Genomic DNA, 14,866 nt, shown 5'->3' with positions numbered 1-14,866 from the left:
CTGTCACCCAGGCTGGAGTGCAGTGGCACGATCTCGGCTCACCATAACCTCCGCCTCCTGGGTTCAAGCGATTCTCCTGCCTCAGCCTCCCGAGTAGCTGGGATTACAGGTGTGCGCCACTGTGCCTGGCTAATTTTTGTATTTTTTTAAGTAGAGACAGGGTTTTGCCATGTTTGCCAGGCTGGACTTGAACTCCTGGTGCCTTGGTGATCCGCCCACCTTGGCCTCCCAGAGTGCTGGGATTATAGGCATAAGCCACCGTGCCCGGCCAGATTTCACATTTCTTTCCCGTCTGGCCTATTTATACCCCACCTTGGCCTCCCAAAGTGCTGGGATTACAGGCATGTGCCACTGTGCCTGGCTAACTTTTGTATTTTTTTTAGTAGAGACAGAGTTTTGCTATGTTGGCCAGGCTGGACCTGAACTCCTGGCACCTCAGTGATCCGCCCACCTTGGCCTCCCAAAGTGCTGGGATTACAGGCGTGGGCCACCGCGCCCGGCCAGATTTCACATTTCTTTCCCGTCTGGCCTATTTATACTTCTAGGAAAACCCCAGGCCCAAGAGCATCCTTTTGCAGCACGAGATGCTGTTGGCAACACAGGGAAGGTATGAAATCCATTGCTTGAGATGCTTCCAAAATGGTGATGGGGTCCATGCCCTTGGCATGGTATCATCCTGCTTGAAGGCAGAAGACCAGCTGACATAACCCTAGGAGACTCCGTGTACTACTGGGCAATGTCTATGCTTCACCCAAGCAGGAAAGAAAACCAGATTTTAAATTCTTGCATCTGTCCCATCACATCCTCCACTAGACATCAAGTCCCACGAGGGCAGATTTCACCTGCCGTGGCCACTGCTATCTCCTCCAATGCTTGGACAGTGCCCAGCACATAGTGGGCCTTCAATGAGTGTGTATTGGACAAATTAATTCCAAAGTTATATTTGTGACTCTCAAAAACCTTCCTAATCTGACTCATAGCAGACGCTCTCCCGCTCCTGCCTCCTTTGTGTGTTCAGCTCACCCTACACATGCTCTTTTTACTCCCATTTCCTTTGTCCTATCTGCAGCTTTGCACCTGGCCACAGATCTCCCCAGATCTCCCCAGGCTACAGCGTAACTGCTGACTCCACTGCCGCTGGGGCACTAGCCTGTTCCCTTTCTTCCTATTTTACACTGAACCTCCAGAACACTAACCTCTGCCTCACTCCAGGAGCAAATGCCAGATACTGACCCAACCCTGCCCTAGCCTGTTCCCTTTCTTCCTATTTTACACTGAACCTCCAGAACACTAACCTCTGCCTCACTCCAGGAGCAAAGGCCAGATGCTGACCCAACCCTGCCCTGAGCCCTGTGCTCTGGGTCCTGCTGCCTCCCATCTCAGTCAAGGGCGAGAGATGTTAAACTCATCCAAGGCCAACCAGCAAGGAAGAGGCAGATCTGGGGCTTGTCACTCAGCCCCAGGGGCCTCCTCAGCCTCCCTCCCGGCTCCTTTCTGCAACTCTCCCCAGTGCTCATGACTCAGTCTATCCTGGTTGTCCTGTCTCCCTACAACCCCTTAATCCTGTATTCTGGCCACAAAACCCCTACGTGCGCTGATTACGAGTCACATGGGTGCCACTGCCAGTCTCCACACGTTTTAATTTTCCCCGTACACTCTGGACATCATCCACGGCTTCTGTGTTGGACATCGTCAGAGGAGCCCGTGACGGGTGATAATTAACAATGAATTAAGAAGGGAGCTGTGTCAGGCAGAGGCTTCCAGGTCACTGTAAACGTGCTCCCCAGGTGGATACCTTCTCATCCCTGTCTGCCTTCCCTCTGAGGACCCAGTCCACTCTCTTAACTTCTACTTTGATGGGCCGGTGAGCAAGTGGCAAGTAAGGGGAATGGCCAGCCCCAGATCCCGGCTGATTGGACTTGGATGAATTTAACATCTTTGACTCTCAGTTTTCATATCTATTAAGTGGGGTTTATCCTGCTGACCCTGTATCTTCTTGTGAGGATTAAATTATTTCATGGAGCACCCAGCAGAGAGCAGGAGCTTCATAAGTGGTAGCTGCTTAATGGTGACAGTGACAATGATGGGAATGACTCTCAAGCCTCCATTCCTAGCCTGGATCCTAGACCCACATTTCCAGCAGCCTGTGTATCCTCTGTCCATCTAGGCTATGCCACTGTTTTCCCTACCTCACCCAAACCAGCTCTTGTTGACTTCCTTATTGGCCTGACAAGCACCCAGCCTGGGAAACTTGCCTTGTCCTGGGGTTTTCATTTGCCCTGTCCACTGTGTTTGTCAGCCTCCTGTAGCTCCTGGGACCCCCCACCCCTATACCTTTTGCAATCATCCATGATATCCTTCCAGAATGTCACCATGTAGGGCTCTTTTTCTTCCCACTTGGACCACGCCAGCAGCATCCTTACTATCTCTGTGTCCTTCTTACTCCCACCATCACCTCACACTGCAGAACCAGACCCAAGCTCTCAGACAGCAGGTGTCAACACAGGCTTTTCTTTGTTTGAGAACCATTGCCCCAAACAGATAAAAACACTTCTTCCTGGTTTTCCAACCCTAACAATCTGGCTGGGCCACAAAGTCCTACTCCACAAAGTCCACATTGCTCAGCAGCTCCTGCCTGCTCTCCCCCGACTGCCCCCACGAGGCTCCCTGCTTGGGGACTCATTTGTGTTCTCTCCCAGACTGCAATGCTCTCCCCAACCTCAACTCCCAGCCTCCCCTTTCCTCCAGGTAGAAATGTCCTCTTCTTCAAGACCTATCTCAAATGTGCCTCCTCCATGCAGCCCTCCCAATGCCCCGAACAGACGGGGTCTCCCTGCCTCGGGCCCCAATTTCTCTTTGACACTCAGTCTCCTCCACTAATCTTTGTGGCATTTCTCCAACCCATCTTTCCCTCCCTTTCCCTCCCCCAGGCTCCAACAGAGCATAAGTTATTCACGGCATCAAATATGTCTTAGTCATCCTGTCCAGCACCGAGCACCTTAACTGGCATGGAGCAACTGCTCCCTGAATAACACTGGAATTCAGTTCCGGGCTCACCATCGTGTGTCCTAACCCATTTATCAACCAACTCCCACTGATCCCAGAGTTGGGCCTGCCAGGCCCCCAACCTGCACTGTCCCCTACACCTTCCCACCCTCAATGCTCAGTGCCACCCCCTGCTCAGAGCTCTCGCTGCGGACTGTCCATCACAGGCAAGACATCTGTCTCTGCATCTCTTGTGCCCAGTGCTGTGCCAGACCTGTGGCTGAGGCTGAATAAGTGTTTGCAGACATGAACTAAACTGAATTCTCTCTTGTGACCCCAGGGAAATCAAATTCCAGACTCTTGTCCAGGCCGGGGCTTGGAACCCAGCACTCCATCCTTCCTCCCACCCTGGCATCCTGGCAGGACCTGAGGACTCAGTAATGGCCCAGGTCAGCTCCATCCACGACAGCGAGGCCGTCCCATCTACCCCAATCCCGTTCTGAACCAGGGCCAGGTCAGAGAGCAGAGAGAGGTGCGGGAGGGGAGGCAGCCCCAGGGAGTGGGGGGGTCTCTGGGCCTGCAGGCCAGGGAGCAGCTCTGCTCACTTCCCTCTAAACCCCAGGAACCAGGAGGAATGATGGCCTCGCCTCCTCCCAAGAGAGCAATTTCTCAGCTTCTGCCAGAAGAAGCAGCGGCAGGGGCGCGGGGGCCTCTGTCTCTCTAATGAGCCTCTCAGTGTTAATTAGAACGTGCTCCCTTTTTTCAGGTTGCTGTGGCAGCTGAGCCTGAAGAGGCCGCTGAAAGATGGCGGCCAAGCCAGAGGGTGGGGAGGAAGAGCCGCTAGCTGGGGGGCACGGTGCTGAGGAGCGGGGGCCAGGTGTGGGGAGGAAGAGCCGCTAGCTGGGGGGCACAGTGCTGAGGATCGCGGGGAGGTGTGGGGGGCTTCCAAGGGTTTGTTCCCATCCAAGACTTCCCAGTTGAGACCATGAAAGCACAGCATGTTGTGAGCCTCCAGAACTTGGCCTGGCGAGCCCGGGTGTGAGGCTGAGGAGCAGAGAGACTGGGGAAGCTGGTGCTTTGGGGGTGTTCAGAGAGGCCCACAGGAGCCTTGGGTCTGTGCTGGGCAGGGCTGTGGCCTCCTGCAAGGCAGGGGACTCATGCCTGCTCTGTGTGCCCTCCTGCCAGCCTGCTGTCTGGAATACAGCAAGTGTTTGACACGCGGGGCGTTGAGGCCTGCCTGGGAGTAGGCAGCCAGGTAGGCATGGGGGACACGCTATGGCTCAGCTAGTAGTGAGGTCATGAGACCCTCTAGTGGGGCTGCCCCAGGAGCTGGCTCTGATCCCAGGTTGGGCTGCCTGCCCTCCTCATGCTCCACAGACCCTGTGTGCCACTTCCATGGGGCCTGTTCCTCACTGTAATGCCAAGAGATGGTGGAAGGTACAGGGTCAAAACCATGGGCTGTGGAGTCCATGTCTTGGCTGCATTACTTCCTAGGACTGTGTCCTTGGGCAAGTTACTTAACATCACTCAGCCTTAATCTTCCCATTCCAGAAATGGGACGGTAATGGTGCCAATCTCACGGGGACCTTGTGCAGACCCGGGGAGATAACACATGGCAACCGTTAGCCTGGGCCTGACACAGAGCTAGTGCTCAGGTAGTAACACTGGTGCTGGCCCCGTGTCTGCCCACCACTGGGCTGTGGGCACCCTGATGACTAGGCCTGTATCTTTTGCATCATCGTGTCTCCAGGCCTAGCACAGGGCCTGGGACAGAGCAGCTGTGCAGTGCTGTTCCCTGAACTGAATGAACCGGGGAGAGGGACAACCCATGGAGTGCCCTGTCCTCACCACTGTCCTCTGTAGGCTGGTGCCCTGGTGCCCTCTGTGCCCATGGTAGAAATCTCACCTTCAGCGTGGGAAGGGGCCAGGAGGCCCTCTGGTACAACCTTTGGTTCACACATGAGGAAACCAAGATGCAAAGAGGGAAAGTGACTTAGAAACATAGCCACCACATCTTCCTGAAGAGGTGCCCCATAGTGAGGCTTGGGGTATGGGGATCTGTGGGGAGGGGCTGCTCTCCAGCAGAACATGGCTTCTGTCCAGGACCCGGCTCGGGGAGCGGGGCCCAGATCCTACTGACTGCAGCTCCACAGCCCTCTGGCCTGAGCAGCCCAGAGGGCTCTGCAATTCAGATGGCTAAGAAGGGCTCCAGTCGCTCTGCAACAGGACACAAACTCCCTAGAGGGCTTGGAGGAATTTCAAAATGACACCTAGGCCCTCTATTTCCTAAAGGGCTCCCCAAAGGGACCTGCATGCTCACTCCTTGGCCCGCCCTAGGTTGTATCCCCCAGGACTGCTGGGGTGGGGTGAGAGGGTCGAAGGCAGAGGGAGAAGGGGAGAAGAGCTGGCAGGAGGACCGTCTTGCTGTGCGACTTGTGACAGGTGCTGGGGAAGGGGCCAGCAGGGAGAACAGGAAGCTGGAGGGTAGGCCTCGTTCGCTCATTCACTTGTGCCTTCATTCCTATGTTCCTTCCCTGCTGAGCAGTTCCTAGGTGCCCAAGACTGTGCAAGGTGCAGGGCGGCAAAGATGGGCAAGGACAGGACAATTCCCAGGGCACAGCTCCAGGAGCGCTGGCTCTTCACGTGGGCTATGCAGCACGCTGGAGGTGTCCCGAGCACCACCTGCTCAACTCCACACAGCCCTGAGAACAACATCGTCCATGCTGCTGAGTGGAACAACTCCCACTCCTAGACAGCACAGAGGAGGCAACAGGCAATGGGTAAAAGCACGGGCCTCGGCTGTGACCTGAAGTATGAGCAGAAGTCTTCCAGATGCAGCAGATGGGGTCGGGGACAGGTGAGGAGTATCCCCAGGAGAGGAAACAAAGCCACACGAAAGCCCAGAGGTGAGGGTGGCTTGAGATTCGGGACAGCAAATAGGAACGGCTGGAACCCCCATGGGGCTGGGACTGTGGCAGGGAGCCTGGAGAGGCCTCTGTCCTGCACACCGTGAGGAGCCATCAGAGGCTTTCCCGAGGATCAGCGCGGTCAGAGGTGCACTTTAGGAAGATGACTCAGCTGCAATGTGGAGGTGAGGTTGGAAGGGACAGAGCTCAAAGAAGGGGAAGCACAGGAGGTCTCCCAGCGTGCAGGCAAGAGGAAGGATGGCCTGGCCTCCTGGGGCAGGGGCAGTGGGGAAGGCAAGAGAGGGTGGGATTCGGGAACTGTTAAGAGGCAGCATCAGTGGGGCTTGGGGCTAGAGCAGAGGCGAAGGAAGGAGAACAGCCAAGGAAAACAGTCCTGGGGATCTGGACTGGCTGACAGAGGAGGCTTGGCGGGTTGGTGGGCTGGGGGAGCTAAGATTGTCCAACACCCCTCCCAGGCCATGGAACACAGGATTCAGTGTGGCTGGCGGAATCACTGGGTTGGAATATCAAGTGTTAGATCTCAAAGAGACCTAAGGCAGAGTCAGTTCCTGGCGCCATGCTGTATACCCATCCCATCCCCCTTTATGTCACTAAGTGATCATTTCCCGTTTCTTATCCTTCCAGCAGCTTCTTCGCCAGGCACTGCATTAAGCACTGAGAATATAATGAGGAACAAGTCATGCACCTGCCTTCAAGGAGGGGGTCAAGCAAACAGGAAATGCTGACACAGGGCTGAAGGGCTGTGACAGGGGACACCCGGGTCCTGTGGGATGACTGAGAGGGACACCCAGTGCAGGCTTGGGAGGCAGGGAAAACTGCCTGAGAGGAGGAAGAGGTACCTAAAGCAAGTCCTAAAGCAAGAGAAGGCCAAGTGCAGGGGTGTGGAGGGGAGCGGAAAATTCAGAGATTGAGGCCAAGGGAAGAGCCTGTGAAGTCCCAGACATAGGAGGCAGCTGAGGCCAGAGAAGTCAAGCAACTTGCCCAAGGCTATACAGCTCATGGCAGAAGAGAGAGGAGTCGAGTTCAGTCTCCTATAGATGTGTGCCATGTTCAACAAAAGCCAAAGTTGACAAATGGGATCTAATTAAACTAAAGAGCTTCTGCACAGCAAAAGAAACTACCATCAGAGTGAACAGGCAACCTACAAAATGGGAGAAAATTTTCACAACCTACTCATCTGACAAACGGCTAATATCCAGAATCTACAATGAACTCAAACAAATTTACAAGAAAGAAACAAACAACCCCATCAAAAAGTGGGCGAAGGACATGAACAGACACTTCTCAAAAAGTGGGCGAAGGGCCTGAATGTCTTATGCTAGTGCTGTGGGGTTTTCGAAGCTGGGAGCAGAATTTTAGATTTTTCCACATTTCATCCGACTTTTTTTTTTTCATTAAAACCATCCTTCTGTCCTGATGAGGTGTTTTTTGTTTTGTTTTGTTTTGTTTTGAGACAGAGTCTCGCTCTGTCACCCAGGCTGGAGTGCTGTGGTGCAATCTCGGCTCACTGCAACCTCCGCCTCCCGGATTCAAGGAATTCTGCCTCAGCCTCCTGAGTAGCTGGGATTACAGGCATGCGCCACCACGCCTGGCTAATTTTTGTATTTTTAGTACAGACAGGTTTTCACCATATTGGGCGGGCTGGTCTCAAACTCCTGACCTCGTGATCCACCCGCCTTGGCCTCCCAAAGTGCTGGGATTACAGGCATGAGCCACCACGCCTGGCCCCTGATGAGGTTTTTAAAGTCTGGGATGCTATCACCAAGGTATCAGCTGTTCTCTTTCAGCTTTATGTCATCAGAAAGCCAGGTGAATGTAACTTGTATGCCTCAAATTGGTGCCTTATCTAATGGTTGACCTGGACAGCATGTCCACTCAACTCCCTGGGATTTTTTTTGATGAATATTTTTTGGATAATTCGGTTTGAGAACAACCCTCCTTACTATATTGTTAGTAATCCACACATTCCTGGCATGTGCACATAGGGTATCTTGGGGGATTTGGTCAAACACTTTACTGATGTGCTGCCTACAGCTGGCCTGAGCCAGGATATGAGCTTGGCATCAATGCCAAGAGAGGAAGGAGGTTAGTTTGGCTTGACTCAGTCTTAGTGGCTTTCCCACTAGCTTCCTTTCTGAAGATACCTTGCCTATTGGGTTGAAGAATTGTTCTTTAGAACCTACACATTTTGGGGCAGAAGGGACCTTGGAGGTGATTCAAAGTTAATTCTCATTTTTTGCAGATGAGGAAACGAATGCCCAGAGGGTTTAACTGGCAACTCCCAAAGTCACTGAGTTCATAGGAGGAAGAGCAAGGATTGGATCCCATGTCTACATCTCCAAGTTCAAAGCTCTTTCCTTAACAGTATCACAACATCACGCCTTTCTCTAAGCACACACACACACACACACACACACACACACACACACACACCTTCCATCAAGACTCTTGTCTGCCAAGACAAACTGAGGCATTATCTTTTTTGGGGGTTCAATGGGGGCCCCACAATTGGCCACTTTCTCTTCCTGAATGGAAAATGGAGGCCCAGGCCCCTCCATGAAATCTGTTCTCCAATAGAGGAGCTTTGGACTCCCCCAGTCCGGATTGATCTTGGGAATCCTGTCTGCTTCGAGGAGACCATTGTCTTTGTGCCTCGTTTGTGCCTGTGGGTGCCTAACACCGGCTCCCTTGGTGGGCGTGGAAGTAGACTATGGCCTCTAAGCAGCAGATGGAGGTGGGGACTCCCCCAGAGAACAGTGGGCTCCTTGCCTAGTGGTCAGTGGGGCGGTGGAGGCTTGCTGAGCACTGTGTGAGGAGCAGAGCCCCTGGACGTGCTGCCCAAGGGCCTGGCATTGCGAGGGTATGAGCCCTGCCATGGTAGAAGGCAGAGGCCTGTGGCTGGTCCAGGGAAGGGCAAACTAGGTCGCTCAATGCAGGAGAACTGTGGCAAAAGAGGGTGCCTGTAGCAGAGGGGACCCAGCGGGGATATCCCTGGTACCCTCGACAGCCCCAAAGGCAGGGCCCCTTCACCACCCTCCCCGCCCCCCTAGGAGGCCCTGGGTACCTGTTTATTCTTTAGGTCAAGGGAGAGTTCGTAATCGGAGGCGGCAGGGGCGTGGGAGCACAGCGCCGTCGCCAGGGCAGGCTGCTGCCGGCCGGGGGAGGCCTTGTGCTGGGGGCCAGCCCTTGGGGAGGCAGCCCCTGCCCCCGGCCGCTCCTCCTCCTCCTGCAGCTCCTGGGCTTGAGCCTTCGGGGCATGGGCACTGGGTCTGCCGGCTGCCACCGCCGCCGCTGCCACCACGGAGTCCTCCATGCCCCCACCGGCCTGGGTGCAGGAGCCATCACTGTGAACAGAAGGCAACGGTGCTCGGTTGGGGGAGAGGGCGACAGGGTGCGTGTGGATGTGGGGGTGGGGGGAGAGAAGCTAGGCACTCTGGCCTGCCTTTCCTGTGGCAAGGACTGGAGGGGGTGTCTTTCCCAGTCTCCTCTAGGGAGGGGCTACCATGGCAGGGATGAGCCCTGGGCACGGAGAAGAACCCGCACCTGGGGAGGCAGCTCAGACAGAGGGAAGGGGCAGCTATGGTCAGGGCTCAGGAACCTCTGCTTAGAAGCAGTATGGCAGAGCGGTGCATCTGGGCTCTGCCTCTTACGAGCTGTGTGACCCTGAGCAGGTCACTCAGCCTGATTGCACCTCTGTTTCTCCATCTATAAAATGGGCACAGTAACGGTACCTACCTCATAGGGATACTGGTGGCTGAAGTTACTTACAACTCTTTAAGCTGTGCCTGAGTCATGGTGACTGCTACATGTGTTACCTATTGTAATTATCGGTGGCCCGGCTCCTTGGGCACAGGCTCAGGTGGCTGGGGAAGCTGATCTACACTAAGCCAGCTCATCTTTAGACTGACCAAATGAGTCTGGAGGAGGGAGGGTGCCTGGCCTGGCTTGGGCATAAGCCTTTCCAGGGGGGTGGACTCCAGGTGTGGGGGCTGCGGCTGTGAAGAGGAGGCTTCCTGCCCTGCTGGGTTTAGAAAACACCTGCTCCTCCCTGACCCATCCTCTGTTCCCCGGGAGCCACAGCAGGCTGAGCCATGGCTGCAGCCCTCCTGCCTACTCTAAGAAGACACCTTGCTGCCTGGAGCAGACATGGTCCAGCCTGCTTTGTAGAGTTGGTTCCCTCAGATTGCTTCCTTCCCCGCTAGCCTCCAAGTTCTGCCCCTCCCTTGAGGCCCAGTGCTAAGCCACCTCCTCCATGAGGCCTTCCTGGGCGACTGCAGCTTTCACTGCTGTGTCTCCTGGAACACTAGGAGCTGTCCTTAGAGAGTCACTGTCTATTTCCCAGAGGAGGAGAGTCATCGTGGTTAACACCACGGCCTCAAATTCAAGCTCTACGACTGTGTGGCTTTGGGCAACTGGCTTTTCCTCTGAGTCTTGGTTCCCTTGTCCTAATTCCTACCTTAGGAGGTCCTAGTTCCTACCTTAGGAGGTTACAGTGAGGAAGAAAGGAGGCAGCAGAGGTCAGGTGCTTAGCACAGAGTATGTGCTCAGTAAATAAACTTTCTTTTTCTTTTCTTTTTTTTTTTTTGAGATGGAGTTTCACTCTTGTTGCCCAGGCTGGAGTGCAACGGTGAGATCTTGGCTCACTGCAACCTCCACCTCCTGGATTCAAGTGATTCTCCTGCCTCAGCTTCCCGAGTGGCTGGGATTACAGGCATGCACCACCATGCCCAGCTAATTTTTTTGTATTTTTAGCAGAGACAGGGTTTCACCATGTCAGCCAGGCTGGTCTCGAACTCCTGACCTCAGGTGATCCACCCGCCTCAGCCTCCCAAAGCGCTAGGATTACAGGTGTGAGCCACTGTGCCCGGCCCAGTAAATAAACTCTTATTTCCCCAGCTATCCCTTCCTAGAAGCCAGGGCCTATGTGTTATTTCATTATGTCCCCCAGCCCCTTCATGCTGGGCAAATGCTGAGTGCTTAGTCAACACTTGTTGATGGTGAACTGAGGAGAACCCAGGGGCCACGGGGATGGCTGTACAGTGGACAGTGACAGAAAATCAGGACTGGAAGGGACCTCAAGGTCATCTAATGCAGCCTCCCAACCTCCCCATTTTTATAAATGAGGAACAGGGGCCCAGGGTGGTGGGGTGGCCCTGGTGCAGGAGAGCTGCAACCTAAGGACTTATGTCTTCCAAGACTTTGCCACCATGAAAGATGGGCCAAATGACACCAGAGGAGGGACCTCTTCCTGCGGCTTCCACTGGACCTTAGGGTGCAGAGAGGTGTTCCTCCTGGTGCTTCCTCCCAGCCAAGGGTGGCGTTGAGAATCTCCCTTCTCTCAACCTCCATCTGCCCTCCCAGCACTCTCCTGCAACTCTGGCAGATAAAGGAGTGCTTGCTGGCTGGCCCTGGCCATGAAAAATCTTCATTGCTGCTGCCTTTTTCTATGTCCACCATTTCTTCTGTGGCCACCAATCAAGCTGCACGGCTCAATATAGCTCTAGATGTCTTTTTTAAAATTATTATTTATTTATTTTTGAGCCAGTGTCTCACTCACCCAGGCTGGAGTGCAGTGGCTCAATCACAGCTCACTGCAGCCTCAACCTCCTGGGATCAAGTGATCCTCCTACCTCAGCCTACTGAGTACCTGGGACTCCAGGTGGGTACGCACCACCACACCGGGCTACAGGTGGGTACGCACCACCACACCGGGCTACAGGTGGGTACGCACCACCACACCGGGCTACAGGTGGGTACGCACCACCACACCGGGCTACAGGTGGGTACGCACCACCACACCGGGCTACAGCTGGGTACGCACCACCACACCGGGCTACAGCTGGGTACGCACCACCACACCGGGCTACAGGTGGGTACGCACCACCACACCGGGCTACAGCTGGGTACGCACCACCACACCGGGCTACAGCTGGGTACGCACCACCACACCGGGCTACAGGTGGGTACGCACCACCACACCGGGCTACAGCTGGGTACGCACCACCACACCGGGCTACAGGTGGGTACGCACCACCACACCGGGCTACAGGTGGGTACGCACCACCACACCGGGCTACAGCTGGGTACGCACCACCACACCGGGCTACAGGTGGGTACGCACCACCACACCGGGCTACAGGTGGGTACGCACCACCACACTGGGCTACAGGTGGGTACGCACCACCACACCGGGCTACAGGTGGGTATGCACCACCATACCGGGCTAATTTTTAAATTTTTTTTGTAGAGACAGGGTCCCACTATGTTGCCCAGTCTAGTCTTGAACTCCTGGGCTCGAATGATTGTCCCTTCTCAGCCTCCCAAAGTGCTGGGATTGCAGGCATGAGCCAGCGTGCCCAGCCTCTAGACATCTTTGATATGTTTTTCACTAGTGTCACTGGGAAGTTCTTTTTAAGCTCTAACTTCAACCCCTCTTGCTGTATTACCTGACATCTCTTCCCCTGGAGCACGTGGAAATAGCCCCTTCCCACCACAGCACAGCCTGTGTCCGGGGCCTGCCGGGCAGCGTACAGTTTTACTCATCTTTCCTCCAGATTGTCCTTGGCACTGATGCCCAGGATCTCTCTACCCTAAGAGGTTTTCAAGACTCTTTAGGGAACTGGTGGCTACTCAAGGGTCCAGACACCTTTAATACCAGCCCTCTGCTTTCTTTGATTGCTGGAATGTGCTTGGCAAGAGGTGCTGGGTGCCGACATCCCTTGATGGCAGCACTCGGCCAATGACAACGGGGTCGTTGCATAAATACCCCAGCTTCCCTGTCCCTTGCACGGGACAACTCTGAGGCACACCCTATACCATCTCCCTAAGTCCCCAGTGGGATCGAGCCCCAGTGGCCCAAAGCAGTAACTTGATAATTAATGAACCCTGCCATGGCTTCATTCTCTTCTGTGTTTCATTTCCCCACTCCTCTACAGCCCTTTCCTGGGGTCACCTTGTCCCAAATAAACTACTTGTGATAAAACAAAACAAATTTTAAAAAATAGCCTTGTTGTGGGCCTTTGTTCATGGGCCACCCCTCACACACAATCTCTCTCTCACATATACTCATGTACACACACACTCACGCACACACAATGCTTCTAACTAGCTCTGAGGCTTTGGGCAATTTGTGTCCTCCTCCTGGGCCAGTTTCCTCATCTGTTCCACGGAGGGAGCTTGCTCTTCTCTAGGGACCCTTCCTGCTTGGACACTCTAGGAGCTTGAATCCCAGGGCAGAGGCCGACCTATCAAGGCCCACTGGCCCCAAGGTTCCAGGCTCTCTGGCTGGTGGACCCAGCTCCACCTTGCCCATCTCCGTGCGCGGGGACCTGAGAGACTGGGGCCCTCTCAGGTATACAATGAAAAAGTGTTGGAAAGGGAACCCCTATCCTTGCCTGCCTTCCATAGACTTACCTAGAAGACCGTGTGGTGGAAGGTGGCCACAAAACCCCTGGACTGTTCTCAACGTGGCAATGTTGAAGATAACATCGTGGAGGGCAAAGAACATACACGGCTTTGGTGTCAGGGAGACCTGGGTTAGAATCCCGGCTCTGCTACTTACTATGTGACTTGGGCAAGTTATCCTAATAACAACTTTTCAAGGTTGCTGTCAGGAAAAAATAAAGCACACACAGCACCTAGGACAGCGCCCGGAACACAGTAGACCCTAATACAGGGTGATGGCGATGGTGGCTGTTTTCTGAGCTAGAATCGTATGGCATGGAGTCCCAAAGGAGTCCCCAGAAAAATGAAATGAAGAATTCTGTAGTGGGGGGGTGTTCTCAACATTTGGCCCCTTGTCAACCTTCATGGAACTGAAAAAGTAGGGTTTTCCCACTATTCCCCATGGCCTTCCCCAGCCTTCCAAATGGACAGGCTTTCTGGAGGCTTCCTCCTACCCTGTTCCAGCCACTGGAGCAGCAAACAGTGAAAGGGCCTTGGTCTTGGGTGTCACCAACACATGGCACCCATGATGTGGGGATTCCTGGGTGGGCATTTGTCAGTGTGGATTTGAGCTTTGGTGCTTTGCCAGGGCACAGCAGAGGCCTGAGTCCTTACACCCTCTCTTTGGTGGCTGAGCATCAAGAGCATGTCCTCAGCCTCTGTTTTCCTCTGCACTCCATCTACAAATAAGTCTGAGGAAGAGGCTGGAATCTTCACCTTAGGCTGTCATAGCTGGAAGGACCATCTATTTAACTTGAAGGCCATCTACTTCAATCCAGTCTCTTATGGAACTGGAAGCCCATCGCTCTAGCTCCCAGAACATCTCTCCTCTCCTTCCAAGACACAGGCTGTGTCTCTCCAGCTTCCACAGTCTGCAGCTGTCATCCCTAGTGGGTCAGATTTCAGGCAGCCTGGCCCTTTGACAGGAAGTATGTGGATGGGATTCTCTCTGGGACCTGAGCAGCTTCTTAAAGGCCCTTCCCAGAGCACTGGAGGGGGGTCCTGGGGCTCTCCACTCTCTTAGACTGCAGAAACATTCCCTGAGTGGCAGTGCGCTAGCCGGGAGAAAACGTGAGGTCACTGCTGGTATATGAGTGATGCTGGTCACAGGATTACTCCCTGGGCTGGGGCACCCATTTGAGAAGCCAAAAGTAGAATGTGGGTGGCACCAAGATGAAGGGGTCCTTCAGAAAGCTTTCCACAGAAAGCTTTGATGTGTTCACATGACATTAGGCTGATACACACAGGGCCCAGTGCATCAAGAGTCATTCCGTGGGTGAGAGCAGGATTTGAGTGTGGGAAGTGAACATCTTTGAGAAAGTAGGGAAACAGGGCCACCGCTCATTCTCAGAGGAATATCACATGTGCCAAAGAGCAGAATGACCTGTGTGTTGGAACAGAACAACATCACATCCGAGGGTCACTCAGGTGGGAAGCTGGCTTATGCTTAGAGGTATGCTAGGCACCTGCTGAGCATGCCTGGTCCTGGCACACAGATGGTGCCCTGGGGT

General features: G+C 54.3%; 1 protein-coding gene across 6 annotated transcripts in view; it reads right to left on the bottom strand.

The window, feature by feature from the left end:
* The window catches only part of IQSEC3 (IQ motif and Sec7 domain ArfGEF 3), a 107,547-nt gene that overhangs the window by 45,618 nt on the left and 47,063 nt on the right, over positions 1-14,866 (bottom strand). For all 6 annotated transcript variants that reach the window (XM_034935057.3, XM_034935059.3, XM_034935063.3 and 3 more), the window contains exon 3: positions 8,977-9,256. In XM_034935057.3, coding sequence (XP_034790948.1) covers positions 8,977-9,256 — 280 coding nt within the window. The remainder of the gene's footprint in view (positions 1-8,976; positions 9,257-14,866) is intronic.

The sequence above is a fragment of the Pan paniscus genome, chromosome 10 (genome assembly GCF_029289425.2).
Source record: "Pan paniscus chromosome 10, NHGRI_mPanPan1-v2.0_pri, whole genome shotgun sequence".
NCBI lineage: Eukaryota > Metazoa > Chordata > Mammalia > Primates > Hominidae > Pan > Pan paniscus.
The sequence above is the reverse complement of the archived record's forward strand: the minus strand, read 5'-3'. Positions and strand labels throughout refer to the sequence as shown.